General features: G+C 46.3%; 1 protein-coding gene across 2 annotated transcripts; it reads left to right on the top strand.

Annotated features, from left to right (window-relative positions):
* The first annotated feature begins 1,142 nt into the window (after positions 1-1,142).
* Positions 1,143-16,541, top strand: BPGM (bisphosphoglycerate mutase). Of its 2 annotated transcripts, none has more exons than XM_032106653.1 (4): positions 1,143-1,227; positions 2,268-2,360; positions 4,737-5,392; positions 13,308-16,541. In XM_032106653.1, the coding sequence occupies exons 3-4, from the start codon at positions 4,792-4,794 to the stop codon at positions 13,484-13,486; spliced, it is 780 nt and encodes a 259-aa protein (XP_031962544.1). In that variant the 5' UTR covers positions 1,143-1,227; positions 2,268-2,360; positions 4,737-4,791; the 3' UTR covers positions 13,487-16,541. The 2 variants fall into 2 exon arrangements, with proteins under 2 accessions (XP_031962544.1, XP_031962545.1); XM_032106654.1 differs by lacking the exon at positions 1,143-1,227 and adding an exon at positions 2,090-2,158.
* The last annotated feature ends 226 nt before the right edge of the window (positions 16,542-16,767 follow it).

Raw genomic sequence — 16,767 nt, 5'->3', positions numbered from 1 at the left:
ATTTTGTGTACATCCAGTTTGTGGCCCTTTAAGATTTATCTTGTGGCTGTTCAAGGGTAAGCATTTAGAGAAGAAAATGCGGCTCTGATGGGGTATGAAAGACATGCTCTGCTTCTTTTTAAAAATAAAATCAGACCTATGGCAATAGAAGCACTAAAGGACACCATCTTCCCACACCACTTCCCTCTTGTTTCAAGCCAGAGCTGCTCCACCCACTTGTTTTTGTTTTTAATTACTTTAGATTGGGATTACAGCCTGTGGAAATGACCTAGCTGCATGATCCTTAGGAAGACTCACTTTTATTTATTTATTTTTTTGGCTGCTGATTTCATTATGAGTAATGAGATTTTGGACCCTTGCTTTTCACCAGAACCACAAGGTCCTAAAGCGGGAAGAAAAAGTGAGCCCTGCCTGAGAGAAGTCCCCGTCTGACTGTGCCCGGTCTCCTCAATGCCTGGGAGCGAGCGAGGGCGTGTTGGTCGGCAGCCCACGGCTCTTTCCTTGGGACGGAGGAGGCTGGCCAGGGGAGCGGGCAGGATCCAGGGGCTGCGGGCAGCCCAGCGCCTTCCTTCGCCTCTTCCCTGACGCGCCGGACGGGCCATCCCTCCCTCCCTCCCTCCCTCCCTCCCTCCGCTGCCGCAGTGCCCGCCAGGGCAGTGGGAAGGAGCAGGAGGTGCCCGGGAGCCGGGCTGAGGCCCAGGGCAGCCGCGGCTCGGGAGGAGCGGAGCCCATTTGAGTAAGGCGGTCCGAGGGTGGTTTCGGGAGCAGCCAGAGGTTTGGATGCCTCCGGTCGTGTTCTGCGCGCATCTGCGCGACCCCGTTTCCCCGTTTCACAAAGCGCCGCCTGCGTGCCCAGACCCGCGAGGGGGGAGCCGGCATCTCTGCTGCGATCCCTGGCGGCCAATCGGCCCTCTCCGGGCGGCCGGGAGGCCGGGATTCCCGGGAGGAGGGGCGGGATGGCCGCAGCATCCCCGAGCCCCGCGCGGGCACGGCAGCGCCGGCGGTGCCGGGCTGGGCGCGGGCCCCGCGCGCTCGGGGACACCGCGTCACCGCCCCGCCCCGCGCTCATTGGCCGAGGCTGCTGCCCATCGGCCCGGCCGGCCAATCGGGGTGCGCCCCTCTCGGGGGCGCGGAGGCGCCGCGGCCGCAATAAGACGCGCGGTCCGCCCCTCGCCCGGCCCGGCGGCGGCGGCGGCGCTCCCCGTGAGGCGGCGCGGCTTTAGCCCGGTAATTCCCGGGAGCTCCGGGTCGGGGCGCGGGTAGCGGCCGTGGGGGACGGGGTGGAGCGGCCCTGGGCTCGGGGGGGCTCTCCCGGCGGGGCTGTTCCGGCGCTCCGGGGAGGGATGGCGGTGTTGTCCCCCTGGCAAGCGGCGGCTTCCCGAGGGGGCCGTGGCTGCGAGGCTCCGCACACGTTTGCGTGCCCGGGGCTCTGTTCGTGTTTGTGTGCGGGTCGCCGGCAGCCGCGGGTGTTTGCGCGTGTCCGGGAGGTGCTGCCCTACTTCTGGCCGAGCCTCCGTGCTCGGGGAGGGCTGGGACACGCAGGTGCTCGGCACAGGGACGCCTTATAAAAGGGATGAGCAGGGGAGCTTGTCCCGGCTGGAGCAGGAGCCTTGGAAGTGACCGCCTCTGGTATTAGACCTTAAAATTGTGCTTGGCCGAGAACTTTGCCGGTGTAAGATGTTATTCTGAGCACCGTGTGCTGCTCTCCAGTGCTGGGGCTCTGGGTTTCTGCTCTATCACAGAGTGAACCGCAGAATGGTTTGGGTTGGAAGGGACCTTAAAGGCTGTCTAGCTCCAACCCCCCTGCCATGGGCAGCGACACCTGCCACTAGACCACGTTGCTCAGGGCTCCAACCAGCCTGGCCTTGAGCACCTCTAGCGATGGGGCATCTTCAGCTTCTCTGGACAACCTGTTCCAGTGCCTCTGTGCTGGGTCCAAGTCTGCCGTCCATATCCTCCACGGTGTCCCAGAGCTTTTGGTAGATTTTTGCACACTAAGAGCTATGGTAATTGCAGCCTAAACAAATCTTAGGGTGCAAATGATATCCCGGGGCATGTGGGAGACGTGAAACTTTCCCTTGTTGGAAATGCAGGAGCTGTGCGTTGGCATCTTTTTTTGGGAGAAGGCATTTGGTAGCTTTCCCAGTCCATACGAGGGGTATGTGCTCTATTTCTTGAACAGCTTTGAGAGCAAATGGTGGCTGGCATAGCCATTTGCACTTGTGGGTTCTTTCTGTGAGCACTCGATGTTTATTCTTTCCCTGCAGGTAACCAGCCAAGCGTGTGTGGTGGCCTCTGTATAAAGCAGCTCTTGAGTCTGTGCTGGGATTTGTGTAGGTTGTTCCTTTGCTGTAGGAAAGGTGAGTAGGATTATTTCCATGTGTTGCTCTAAGGCTTTCTAGTTTAAATGCTTCCAGAAGTGGACTGATATTTAAACAACCCTGTGACTGCTAGTTCTTCCTAAATTTGTTCGAGAATTGTGCTTCTGCCTAATGTTTTATGTAAGTGAACTGGAGTTTATGGCACCCAGATGATATTTGGTCTTTGTGTAAGTGTATCTTTTACACTAACTAAATTTTTTAGTGTTTTTGGCTAAAAGTACCAACGAAACTTTTGCAAAGAGGTGCATCACCCCTATTGTTTGGTCTTAATTTGGTTTTGTAAATTATGTAATCTATTCCTGTGGATAATAGAATCAGTTAATCTGGGTAATGAGGTGTCTGCAGAGATAGAGATTTCTGTGGAGCTGTTTTGTGTGTAGTAGTTCATGCTGTGAACACACTGCAATTTTTTAGTTGTATCTGTGGTATGTTCAGGAAGGACCAGTTGCTTCAGGTGGAAATGCTATTAAATCCTTGTTTTTGTTATACACCTAGGATCTTAAAGGGTGTAGTTTAGTTTTGTATCTGATGTGCCATGACACCTGAATCCTAGCAGTAGCTGATTTCTTTGCTTAATGTGCAACTGATTATTTGGAGTGGAAAAAGTGGACCATGCAGGGGATTTTGTCTGAGGTGTTCCTTGCCATGCACAAATCTCAGCCTGCCTTTGCCTGAAATAAGACTTCCTTTTGTATTTATCAACTGTCTGTTGTGTGTCAAACAATACCTCCTGATATTCTCTAAAAATCTCAATCCTCAAAGGCTTTTTAATCCTGAGCTGTGCCTTTAGGCAGAAGTTAGAGCTGAGGAGGTTTTGCATAGTGCCCTTGTGTGATGTATACTCTGTCTTAACGTGGAATTAGAGGCTGCTGTTACAAGCAAGATCAGATTCCTGAGTCTGTTAATGAATTCAACTTTCCTAGACACTTTTTTTTGAAAGTCTGGAAAAATGAATGCTGGTATTGTGCTGGGTGTTTCCCAAAACCCAGAATGCACGGGCCTATCCCATCCTGCTGACCTAATTCAGGGTCACAGTGGGCCTGAATTTGAGACGCTTGGAGTGTGATTGAAGCAGCTCCAACTGATTTGAGATGATGGGAGCTCCCTTAAGTGTGTTTCTTATGGAAATCTAGCCCAAGGTTGGGTGTGCAGAAATCAGAGCTCAGTCTCCCACTGCCCATGGTTTTGAGAGCACTTAATATTCATCTGGTGTGTAGTAGTCCCCCCAGTGCAGAGTTGTATTTTTGTATTTTTTCCCCTGCTCTTTTCATTGCCATCTAGATTGTGTCTCAGGTCAGAGGGGTCAGGTGGGGCCTTCAGAGTTGCAGTCCTGTGTTAGATGGACCTTTCAGGCATCCCATTGTCTGCTAGCAGATATTTTACCACCTTGGCAGACCCTTAGGTGTGTGGTCAAAATGTCTCTTCCATTAAAGACAATCCAGAGGTGATGCTGCTTGGTCAAGAAGGAGGAGAAAGGTACTGTTTGACTTTGTGAATGTGTAGCTGTCTGACTTAATGAGGACACAATAGGCTTTTTGTGCCCACTCCAAAAGTAAAAGCATTAATCCTGGTGCCTAAGAATCTGGCATTGTAATTCGCAGACAAGAGAGGAAAAATAGACTTGAAAGTCAGGAAGAGGATGAGATAATGTGTGATTGAGTGAAATGAGGACTCACTGGTTGTACATTGCACCCAGAGTATCTGTATTGTGACACTTGAGTGTGGAGGAATGATGGAGGAGGTGGCCTGGAGAAAAGATCAAGCACAGACTGGCATAATTAGCAGGACAGGATGGGGATATGAGGAAATTATGCAGAGTGGGATTATGTTGACATCTCCTTTGAGAAAAGCCGATAAGGTTCTGTGCGCTGCCAGTTCCAGTTCTGTGGTGCCACTCTCCAGTTCCTCTGGTTGAGGGCCACAGCTGCTGTCTGTGCCTGCATTCCCTTGGTGCAGTGAGGATCTGGACAGCCCTTAAGGGCTTGAGCTACGTGTGGCACCTCAGAGTTCCCCAGTGAGAGAGATCTGCTTCTCTGGGAGCCTGTGATACTGAGTGAAGCTCTGTTTAAGCACTTGAGGGAAACCTGTAGGCTGGAGTAGCTTGTCCAAATCTGCTCCTAATCAATTGTTTAAAGTGGGCTAGTTGCAACAAGCTGGGTGAAGGATGGCACTTTTCCTTCCCACATCTCCTGGTTTGGAATTCCTCCCACTCTTGATTGTAAAATCACACTCAGCAGACACTTGTTTCTTTGGTTGTTTTTATTCTGATAGTTGTTTACTTTTTACTGCCATATTGCTGTTTGTAATGCATTATCTGTGGGATGTTTGATGTGTCTGTCTCATGTCTTTGTCCAGATGTATCACTATTAGATGCCACACCAGCTGCCATCTGTGCTAAGCTGCAACCAAAATGGCAAAGTATAGGCTTGTTCTCCTAAGACATGGGGAAGGAGCCTGGACCAAGGAGAATCGCTTCTGCAGCTGGGTGGACCAGAAGCTGAGCAGTGATGGGATAAAGGAAGCTCAGAACTGTGGCAAACACCTCAAAGCGCTGGGCTTCGAGTTTGACCTCGTCTTCACCTCTGTGCTGAGCCGCTCCATCCAGACTGCCTGGCTTATCCTGGAAGAGATGGGCCAAGAGTGGGTCCCCATTCAGAGCTCCTGGCGGCTGAATGAGCGTCACTATGGAGCCCTGATCGGGCTCAACAGAGCAGAGATGGCTCTGAATCACGGTGAGGAGCAAGTGAAAATCTGGAGGAGAAGCTACGATGTTACCCCGCCTCCCATCTCTGAATCTCACCCCTACTACGAAGAGATCTACAACGATCGCCGCTATAAATGCAGCGATGTCTCCCAGGATAATCTCCCAAAGGCTGAAAGTCTCAAAGATGTGCTTGACAGACTCCTTCCCTATTGGAATGAAAAGATAGTGCCAGAACTGAAAAGTGGCAAAATGATTCTTATCTCTGCTCATGGGAACAGCAGCAGGGCATTGCTGAAGCATGTGGAAGGTAAGGGTCTTTGTTTTAGCCTTTTGCTCTCCTCCTTACTCAATGGCTTGGAGCTTTATGTCTTGTTCTATGGTGTATATTACTTACCTGGGCAAGTTAATAATGTCTGTGGTCTCCAAGGAGAAAGTAAAAAGTTGGTCAAGGAATCAAACTGAGAGATGTGGAAAGGGGAGAGAATTAGGTTAATGTAGTTAAGAAAGGGGGCAGACACTTCCATTTTATTTCTCACTGTACATTTAAAACCTGTATTCTAAACCAACTTTGTGGTTGGTTTAGATAGGCAAAAACTCTGCAGGCTCAAATTATTTTTGGATTTTTTCAGCTGCTTTGTGAGGTTTGAAATAATCATCTCTTCACTGAAAAAGCATTGCTGTAACACAGCGGAATAAAAGTGCTTGACTTGAGTTGTGGAAGATGTTCTTAATTTTACCCTGGTGGGTCACCCTGATAATTTTTTGCTTAAAAGTTATGTGACAGGGGTGTTTCTGCAGAGAGTAGGCACTTGCTAAAGCTTGTGGAGATACTGTAGCATATTCCAATATAGAAAATGCATCCCAATAAACAGCCAAGTTGGTAGCTTAGCATAAGGTTTATTTATGACAGAATGGCTTGTGTTGGGAGATATCTTGTAAAGGCCATCTAGTCCAGTCCCCCTGCAATGAGCAGGCACATCTTCAACTAGATCAGGTTGTTCAGGGCCCTGTTCAACCTGGCCATGAATGTTGCCAGGAATGGGATATCTGCTGCCTCTTTGTGCAACATGTTCCAGTGTTTTACCAGCCTCATCATAGAAATTTTCTTTCTTATGTCTAGTCTGAAACTATCTTCTTTTAGATTAAAACCATCCCCCCTTGTCCTATTGCAATAGGCCCTGCTAAAAAGTCTGTTTCCATCTTTCTTAGAGGCCCTCTGGAACCTTCTCTTCTCCAAGCTGAACAGCCCCAACTCAGCCTTTCCTCACAGGAGATGTGCTCCATCCCTCTGCTCATTTTTGTGGCCCTCCTCTGGTCCTGCTCCAACAGGTCTTTCCTGGGCTGGAAATCCCAGAACTGGTCTTGGAAAGGACTTATTTGGGACTTAACAATAAAAAACATCCTTTTCATTGTTAGATTCTTCCCTCCCTTCTTTCATCTCCTGGCTTCCAGGCCATCCTAAACTGGAAGTCGAACTGTATTAATTTCTTTGTGGGTTGAGCAGAATTTAGTGATTATATATGCGTGAATGCAGACTACTACAGTTGTAGTTACAAATATGCACAGACTGGATTGTGTCCACTCAGGTTTTTTCTTAGTTGTAAAATCCTCTGTTCTGTGGCTCTGCCTGCTGAATACTTTTTGCATTTGCCCATGCTGGAACAGTCAGGACATCAGGAGTCAGAAGCCTGGGAAATAAGCAGGTACAAGTGGCTTCTGGAGCTAGGGAGGCTGTGAATCCTGGGCTGCAGATCACTGCTTGGATGAAGGAGGAAGGGCTGGTTCAGTCAGTTCCATGATGTGGTCTGAGTGGTTGTCCACACTGTGTGAAGTGATAAAGGAAAAAGGGGAAGAGGGATCTGCAACTGTGGTGACTCCCCTGCCTCCCAAGAACTGAACCAGTTCCATGAAGCCATGCTGGCCAAGCCCTTTGGGGGCGAGATGATGACAGCTGAATGTAGCTTCCAGCAGAGACCCTGGGCCACCTTCTGTGCAGGCCTGCCCAGGGGCTGGGAGGGGTTACTTTGCATTTAGTATGGCTGAACTTCTTGCTGCATTGAGATCAGAGAGGAACAGTGCTGCAGAACTTTTCTTTGGGACAATTGTTATCTCTGTGTAACTCTTCCAGGACTGCCCATACTCAGCCAAAATAAAATAAAGCTATCCTTTGTCTTGCAGTATACCTTGACCCTCCCAGCATATGCTTACATAGGGAAATGTGAGGAATCCTTGGCACAGGATCTAGTTCTGTTGACCAGGGAACATCTGTGGACTACTCCAGCTCCCACATAGGAACCTGCTGGCTCTCCTGCCCTTTATATAGTAGAGATTGGATTTCTGAAGAACTGGCCTGAAGGGTAGCATGAACAGAGCTCAGAGATACCTGGTATTGCAGTCTGCCTTTGTTGTTTTATTTTTGTTCCCCCCCCGGCCTAAATCTAGCTGGATCTAAGAGGTTCCTTGTCTGCATTGCTGACTGTCCCTTTCTCTCCTGAAAGGTTGTGAGTTGCTCTGCATCCCTGCTAGAGTTGGACCTGATTTAACAGTGCTTAAAGTTTGCCAGTCTACTGTATTTATAGCACCCATTGTGAGATGGGCTGTGTTTCTGTGGATTTTTTTTTTTTGTAAGCTTAGAGTGTCCTGCACTTGAGTGGAGTTTTCTAAGCCCCTCTAGCTTAGCTGGAGCTTTTTATTTTTTGCTTGGCATTTTGAAAACTGGGCTCCAAATGCCTCAAGCAGCAATCTTGCATGGCTGCTTGGATGTCTTAGTCATGGTGTTAACTTGATCTTGGAAGATGTAGCTCAAACTTTAAATGGCAGCAAATATGAATGTTTTCATTCTGTTGGTTCTGATGAAACAATTCTAATTGTTTCAGTGTAATTTGATTTTTTTTTTTTCTAAAACACTACAGAGTATCCCTTGAAGTTACTATTTCAAGGAGGTATTTTCTTGAAACAGGACTGCAATTCTCTGAATCTCTGTGTTTTCCTTGTTCTGAGTAATTGGTAAAGAGCTGGAAATGTAGTTCTGCTTTCTACTTGCATGCAGTCGTTGGAGCAACAGTATCATGCACAAAAGGCTTTGATTGTGGGTTTGGCTTTTGTTCTTGTTTTCTCTTTACACAGAATGGACCTTGTTAATGTGTGTGAAATGTCCATAGGATCTGCCATGCTAAATAAACATCCTGGATGCACAGGATCTATTTGCAGATGACTTTTCTCAGTTCTTTGGGGGAGGATACTTTTCTCTTTATCTAATAACCAGTGCTTCATGTTGGAATCCTCTTGACAGTGTCCTTTTATGAAGACATTCGTGTAACACTTGAGACCACCTTGCCCTGTTTCTGTTGAAGTGCTGATTGGAGACCAAGTCCAATGGACTGATTTACCAGATGACTGGCAGAAGGATTGGTGGGCTGTCTTTTCTTTCTTCCCAGCCATTTAACCCTGGGGACTGGTGTTGAGTACCTCAAAACAGGGCCTTGTGGAAGGCCTGATTCTAGAGTTTCCAACCTGTTGAAAGGTTGTCACCTCTTGCGTGTGGTGTGGTGGTCACTGAGCCTTGTCATGCTCAGGGTTGACACTGGAGGATAGGAGTTTCCTGGCCTCTTGAAGATACAGATGTTGTACTCCCTGGTCTTGTTGGGTTGTCACAGGGCTGGGACAGATCTCTGGGACTGGGCTTGCAGGCAGTGGTGACTCTGAAAGCCTCCTGCTGGTTTTGTGACCTGGTGAGCAGGGAGAGCAGTGCCCTCAGGATGTTACTTTCTTGCATCACTCTGAGTGTGCAGTTACAGTATTCCAGTAGTTTACATGTTGGAGCTGCACATTGTGGCACCTGGTGTGGATTGTGCTGAGGGCTCCTTAATAGGATTATTTCATTGATTCAGCTGCTTAGCCTTCTTAAGGAAATACTGCTCCTGTGAGTGTGGTGTCTGAGTGCAGTTGCAGGAAACAGCTTGTGACCTAACAACTCAGTGCTCCTGAAATGAGATGGTCTTGCTCTCCCTGTCATTTTCCCCAGTCTTTGCTCAGTGCTCCTGCTGCTTATTTCTTGTGAGCTTGTTGGGCCTTACTGCAAGTTACCTTGGCCTGTGTTATGGCCACTGCTGAGCAGTGCTCCTGCAGCATCAGGGCTGCCTCACCAACATTGTCCCCAAACAGGCTGGGGCTGGGCAAGCTCTCGGGAGGGGACGTAGCCAGGAGAGCTGACCCAAACTGACCAAAGGGATATTCCTTACCCTTTATGATGTCTGCTCAGCAGTAAAGGCTAAGGGAAAGGAGGAAGGATGTTTGTAATGGCATTGGAGCAATAGCTCTGCATACTGAAGCCCTAATCAGTGACTGGACATTGCTGGCCGATGGGAAATAGAGAATAAATCCTGTGTTTTTCTTTGTTTCTGTGCTTAGCCTCTACTTGTGCTTTAGTAAACTGCCTTTATCTTGATGCACACATTATTTTTTCATCTTTTCTCCCCACCCACTGTGCTGAGGATGGGAGTGATAGAGCAGCTTGGTGGGCACCTGGTGTCCAGCCAAGGTCAACCCACCACAGTTCTTTTTTGCCGTAGCCCCCTACTACTAAAGCCTGGCTGTGCAAGTGTAATACAGACATAGACAATCTTGGCAGGCATGAGTGAAACAAATGTAGATGGTATGCTACAACCATGGTTGTAGCCCACCCATCTTTCTTCCCTTAGACTTTGCACAGCAAGATAACATTCTGTCAAGATCAAACACCAGATTCTAACACTGTGCTCATTTCCCTCCTCTACCCTGTTGAAGTTAGATCTTCAGTCAGCCTGCAGGGAGGGCAGAAAGTGGCTCTGAATATTTAACTTACTAGGCTAAAGCTTTAGTATTTTCATTAAGCATGTGGCAAGGATGCTATGATCTGATTTAGAACTCAGTTACAAAGCACCAGTATTAAACAAGCTTTTGTGGCTGAATTTATGCATTTGATCTCGTGTATGATCTTTTATTGGATGAATCATCTGGCCTCAAGTGCAGTTGACATGCAGGGGAGGAGAGCTGTAGTTAATTCTCAATAGCTCTTGTGGGTGTTGGGTTCCTCTGACCATAAGAATAGAAGGGAGGAACTTGGTAAAAACAGGTGAAAGGGAAGGGGAAGCTGAACCAGCCCTTGTAAAAGTGCTGTAGGTGCTCAAAATCAGTGGGGTTTGTCTCTGCAGGACTTTGCAAGGTACAAATATTTCAAAACTCTCCATGGGCTACCACATGAAGGTGAATTCTTAAGCTTGCCTGGATGTACTTCCAGTTTGTGCGTTTGGTTACCCAGTTCAGTTAAATGGATGGTAAATGAGCTGGGGAAGAATTCTGAATGTGATTTTTAAAGGTCTTTTTTGTAACAAGTGCTGTACCAAATTATTATTGTGTTCATGTACCTGACTGCTTCCTGCTATACAGCTAAGGGACAATGCTCTCAGGATAGAGCAGGGGAGATGTCCACTTGAGGAATGTAGGTGCCTGGTCAGCATTTGATCTGGGGTCCTGAGGAAGTCATCCTGAGTACTTCTGTAGTGTCTGTGGGTTCTCATGACTGTAAGTAGGTAGAACTGGGGTTTAAGCCTTCTTGGGTAAAGACTGCTTCCAGCAGCACAGTACTTCAGCAGTGCTGAGACCCAGGCTTTGGTATTCAGCTGGAGGGAAGAGTGTTGCTTCTTCAGTGGTCTTGTTTACCATTGCACCTTGTAGTCAGCAGTAGAGATCTTGCCCTGATTTCACCCTTCTTCCCTGTGCCATAGGCTGGGTTGTGACTCAGGCCAGCTTGGATGGGGCACAGGAAAAGGTCAGCTGGTTATAATTACAGCACATGGAGTAACTGGATAGCAGTCAGCTCACACTCCAGCCATTGCAACTGCAGGGCATGATCTCTTTGCTGTCCTCCTGGCCTGCTGGCTGGGGAGTGTTCTGGTGAGCTCTCCCTGCAACCAAAGAGCTTGTGTGACCAGCCTGCTCAGCTTCTTGCTGCCTGAAGAACACAAATACCATACACAGCAACAGAACACTGTTGTTCCTTTAGGATTTTCATCTGACTTCAGCTTGTGTTTCCAGACTTGTGGCTGTGGGGCAACACTTCTGTATGATGAAGAGTCCCGAGGAGAAACCATCATGTTTGCTGCTGTGTGTTTATCCTAGACTGCGCTGTTCTGCTTCATAAATCAATACTAGTTGACATTGTGGTCACTTTGTGTTCTGTAAAAACAGTAAAATGCATTTCTGAATTCATGTAGCTACAGCTAGTTTTGTTTAATCCATCTCCAGAGGAAACGTTTAAATATCATGTCTCCTGACCACATTATGTGGTTTGCCTAAACTCTCCTGCATGACTTCATCTGCTTTGTGTATATATGCACGGTTTAGTCTGGGAGACTGAATTTAGGAGGTGGGCAGAACACTTCCTAGGCACAGATTCTCTGGGGATGTACGTGGTGATGTGGGTGTTGTTAAAATCTAATGTTTAAGAATCCTTGAAATAAGAGCTCAGGCAGCTTGGCTGCTTGTTTTGCAAACAAAAGTCCATGAGAACAGCACTTGTGCTTGGTGAATTGATGTAGTTTTTTTCCTGTTCACTTCTGTGCTGTTTTTAAATTTCAAGTATTCTTTGAGGTTTTTTTTTTTTTTCCCTGTAGGTCTGATTCTGTGGCCTACACCAGGTGAATTATTTGTCCCTTTGTATGCAAGAATTGCTTAAGCTGAGTGTGACTTGTTTCAATGGACTGATGCTGAATGTGTAACAAGGTCTAGGTTTCTTGTGAGGGTTTCTTTGTGGTGCTCCATGCCCTTCTGAAACTTAGGGCTCACCCAAGTGCTGAGCACAAAGCAAGAATAGGTCACTGCCGAAGTTGGGTGCTGGTGTAGTCTCTGGGCAGGGGCATATGGTCCTCACCTCATGAGTAGTTCCGTTTTGTCTGACCTGTTGTCACCCCACTGTTGCTGAGTTGCTTGACTCGTGTGTGTTTTCCTGTTAATATGCTGGCTCTGCTTTTCTACTTAATGTGAAAATCACTGGTGAATTTATACCCATGTGTCCTGAGGACTATCTGTTTTGTCAGCTGCTCAGGAGGATGTTTGCTGGGTGCACCTAGGTCTAGTTTACATGGTATCATCACTTTAGAAGCTTGGTTGTGTGCATTTTCCAAGTGTGAATTACTCAAAGCTGCCCCGCTTCACAATAGCAGGCTGCTGCTGTGACCCCAGTGCTTCTAAAAAAGGGAGGGGAAAAAGCAATCTTGACGTTCCCAATGACACTAGCTTTCTTTTGCCTGATTTTTTTTTTTTTTTGAGGGATAATGATTTTGCAGTCACTGCTTTTAATGCAACTATTTAGACCTTGTGTGGAAACTTTACTAGGATGTTTGGTCTTGAAATGCTCTTGGAGGCTTTGGATGTGTGTTTGATATAAAAATAACCAGCAATTTCATTGAGGTGAGAGACCCAGAATGTGTTAATTACACATCAGCATAAAATAAACTTTGTTTCCAGGTACACATTCCTTTAGTTAAGTGGAAAAAAGAAACATGCTCTAAGCTGTACAAATTTACTTTCTGCCTCCTTTTTCTTCCCGTTCCCCTCGTTTGAAAGTGGAAATGAATATGCTGTATGTAGTAATTCTGAGAACAGTACTGTGGGCCCTGCTATAAACTTGCTTATGAGAAATCAGATGTGGGTCAAGAGTGATTCTCACACAAGAAGAATTACATACTGATTTTTGTGACAGTTTGTGTGAGAAGAGTTGCACAGAAAATTTAAGAGAAAGATTAACCTTGTTATCCCACCTTTTTCAAGAGCCTGTGTTGGCTGCTCAGCAGAGGTTGTTTCATGTTGGAATAGCACATGTGGACTCTCATCATCTTCTGTGATGTGTGACTTGGGAAATTATGGGGGGGAACCTATTGTGCTCTGTGTCCTGTCTTAAAGGAACAGTGTAGTCTCCAGGGCAATCCCTTCCTGTTTATTTCACATGTGTAGGCTGCAGAAGTGAAGAAACTGTCTTCACCTCGATGGGAATTCTCTCCTTCAGCTGTTCCTAAAGCACTTACCAAGCTGTGGCCTAGCTGGGAATTGACCCTTGAGTGGCTGGTGGTGTTGATGGAGGCTGGAATGTGTCCTTGACTGTTTTAAGACTGATAACCTCAGAAACAAGGCAGTAGGCAATGAGGAAGCTGTAGGTATAACTCTGTTTTGTTTTTCTTTGGCAGGCATCTCCGATGAGGACATCATCAATGTTACCCTCCCCACTGGTGTGCCCATACTTCTTGAACTTGATGAGAATTTGCACCCTCTGGGCCCTCACCAGTTTCTGGGTGATCAAGAAGCTATCCAAGCTGCCATCAAAAAAGTGGAAGATCAAGGGAAAGTAAAATCTGCTGAGAAGTAAAATCCCACTGTGTAACACAGCTGTGTTCAGTGTGGTAGTAAGTGACGATGTGTGTATGACTGCTAGGTTGCACTGTGTGAATGTCTCAATTTCAAGCACTAAATAATTGGAAGGGACAATTGTTGAGTCTCAGGTTGGTAGTTTAACCCTCTGCCTTTTCAGAAACTGGAATTTAGATAGCAGTGTGAGGTTTTCGATACTGGAAAAGGAAGGAGATGATTCAGGTAATGGAAGCTTGCAGGGCAGTCTGCCCCACATCCACCACTGAGGATGGCCCAGTAGAGAAATAAAGGGATGTGTTATTGCCAACAACCAGTCCTAATCTGTTAAGGAGAAAAGCACCAGCTTACTGGACTAAGTCCAAGTTGTTACAGGCACTAAAACTCTCACTGATAAAATGGAACCAGATAACTCTGTTATCAGCTATGATTCTTCTGTGTCAATAGCCATGTCAGTTTGTTCTTGATGGATTTCCTGCAGTCTTTCAGAACACTTCCAGCTGGACAGCTCTCTGCCTTTGGTATTTTGAGTCTTCTGTGGCCAGTTCATGGTTCAGAGAATTTGTAGAGACAACTACTAGAGTTGTCACAGTTGTCTTTTATTACAGTGTATTCTGTTTTTAAGGAATCTAGATGGAATCCCTTTTCCTCCACCATCTTTGCAAAGCCTAGCATCCCTGCATTTTGCTGGCTTGCAGTAATAGGATTTAAGTCAGACTGTAGTCCACGGAAGAAGCACAAAGGTTTTCTGCTCAGTGTTTAAATTATCATGTAGCTCTTGGTGAGGGACCTGAGTACCTTTGAAACACTTTGGTAACATGTACTGGAGGTTTGATCATCCCTTAGTCAAGTTTCTAGGATAATTCCTGCTAACCTCAGCAAAAGTGACATAGGAAAAACCCCTCTAAGCTTTCCTGAGTTGCAAAGGTATCTTGATAAATGTGTTCTGCAGTAACATTACTGTGGCATTATCTGTATCACGTTCTCCAAAGGGCTGGAAGAGATGCATGAAGCGTGTCAGAAGTGTTGCTGGGTGCAGCTCATTCAGCCGTCCTGCTGCCAAGGAAGGACATTCTGCCACGCCTGAAAGTGTTCTCCTGTAAACCTCTCCTCACAATCGTAGCTTGATTCCTGCTGAGTGTGGCCTTGCTGTTGTTTGGCACTGGATTTGCCCAGTTCACCCCGTGGTTGGATGTAGTGTAGCATGTGTGGCAGTCTCATGTTCTCTTTATGTACACAAGCGTCAGGGTAATTCCACTTTTGAAGACTTGCTCTTAATCTTACCTGCAAATATGAAACTGTTACTAAAGTTTACATCTGAGCCCCTGTCTCAACACCTGAGCATTTGATTCTGACCTTGGATATCAACATGGGTGACACTTGTGTGTGTGCTGCTTGAGCTGAATGTGTTCTCAGCATGGCCCAGCTACAAATCTCAATGTTGATGAGAATTTCTTTGATATGATCATAAAGTTTTAAAATCCTAGAGTAGCTGCTGCTTTGCAGTGAGCAGCTCTGTAGCTTGCTTTGTAAGTGTGGAGGGTGTTTTTTTTCTTCTGAGGAGAGCAGTGTGACAGTGTGGTGTGCCTCTGACAGTCTTGCTGACATGTGGAACAAGACTTCCCAGGTCTGACGCCAGCTCACATTAGAGTAGCGCATACTCCATAAAAGACCTCTTGCTAGAAGGTAGTTTCTCATGCATGAATGGTGCTTGGGCTTCTCTATGGTTTTGTTTTTGTAGCCCTTGTGGTAGGAACAAAATTACATGTTTCCCTTTTAAACATCAGGCTGGTAGGTTTCCTCTTCCTTTGTACAAGAAAGATACTTCAGTGTTTTTTGTTTGTTTTTGGTTTTTTTTTTTTTCCCCTTCTGAAATTCTATTAGCAGCTTCTCTGCTACTTGATTTGATACTGACTTAGTTCCTGGTGTTTTAGTTTTCTGTGCTTAGAGTAACTCTGAATCTTAGTTGATAGCTTACAAGTCAGTGTTACAGTGTTAGATTGCTGATCAGCAAATGTTCACCTCTGAAAGGCCTGAGAGGGGCCACTGGCACTCAAGTGAATAAATTCCTCCCCAAACATTAAATGATGTGTGAAGCTTAATATCAAGCACATGTTACTGTAGACTCATAAACAAGACTAGCAGAGCCACCTGTTGTGAGTGGGAACTGTGTGCATCCAGGTGTGTGGGCACCCAGGCCATGTCCACATCCCTCTGGCATTGTGTAATTGTAATGCAGGCCTTCTTCAGGACGTGACACGTGGCTGCAATATACTTGGAAATGAACCCAGCTGAACTGAGAGATAGGATCTCTCCTCCCCTTCTCTGAGAATCCTTGATCTCTTCTGTGGATGGACAGGTGGATGAGGGAATTCAGGGTGCATTAATATTTGTTCTTGCAGCTGAATGGATGAAATTGACTGAAATCATTCTCTGAGAGACATGGACAGGAAGAAGAGAACACCAGTGTGATGTTTTCAGGAGGTGTGTTTCTACAGTGCTGCTTGGGATGTGAGTAGTAACTGGGAAGTTTGACTTTGTTTGCTTGGATTGTGGCTCCAAAGTGGTGACAGGATTTTATGTGCACATCTGGCAGCAGTAACACCTCACAAAAGTATCAAATGGAACCAACTGGGGATTTCATTGTGCTCTTTAAGATTATTTTAACACCTTGCAGTTCTGAGAAACCTTTTAATTAAAATCCTGATTCATAAACCATCTATATTGAAGAGCAGCAACCAACTGCCATCAACAGTGGCGTAAGGATTCCTGATCTTCAGGCATAGCTACATCAGAGGGAGAAATAAGAATCTTGCTCTAGAAATCAGTGGTAGGGAAGCATTTTTCCCTATGTTCGAGTGTGCCTCTAAGTCCTGTAAGGTAAATGGTGTTTATACAGTTAACATAATGGATGTGGTTGATTTGGTTGGTTTATGCATTTTTAACTTGTGGTTCAGTAGAAGTAATAGCTCTAGATCCTGTTGAAAACCTTTGTAAATATGGTGGAGCTGGCAGGTTCTTTGTAACTCAATAAATTCACCTGAAATTTAATTTAATTTGGCTTCAGTCTTTTTTCCCTTCTACTCCCATCCTCTTTTGTTTCCTTTTCAGGGCTGGTAAGTGAATAAAACTGTCCTTCAGGGTTCCAAAACTCTTCAAGCAGTGGTTTATCACACATCATGCAGTCAATTGGGTTAAAACAGTGTTGGAGCCAACACTTGCTCATATTTACATGTAAAGAAGTTGGGTTGGAGGCAATAAATACCCCTTGAAAACTATGGG

The sequence above is a fragment of the Corvus moneduloides genome, chromosome 4 (assembly GCF_009650955.1).
Source record: "Corvus moneduloides isolate bCorMon1 chromosome 4, bCorMon1.pri, whole genome shotgun sequence".
NCBI lineage: Eukaryota > Metazoa > Chordata > Aves > Passeriformes > Corvidae > Corvus > Corvus moneduloides.
This window is presented reverse-complemented; position numbering and strand designations above follow the sequence as displayed.

Excerpts from the sequence above, each read along its gene's own strand:
- BPGM (XM_032106653.1), top strand. The coding sequence starts at position 4,792 with ATGGCAAAGTATAGGCTTGTTCTCCTAAGACATGGGGAAGGAGCCTGG. Across the intron at positions 5,393-13,307 it reads ATTGCTGAAGCATGTGGAAG|GCATCTCCGATGAGGACATC; the intron begins GTAAGGGTCTTT and ends TTTCTTTGGCAG.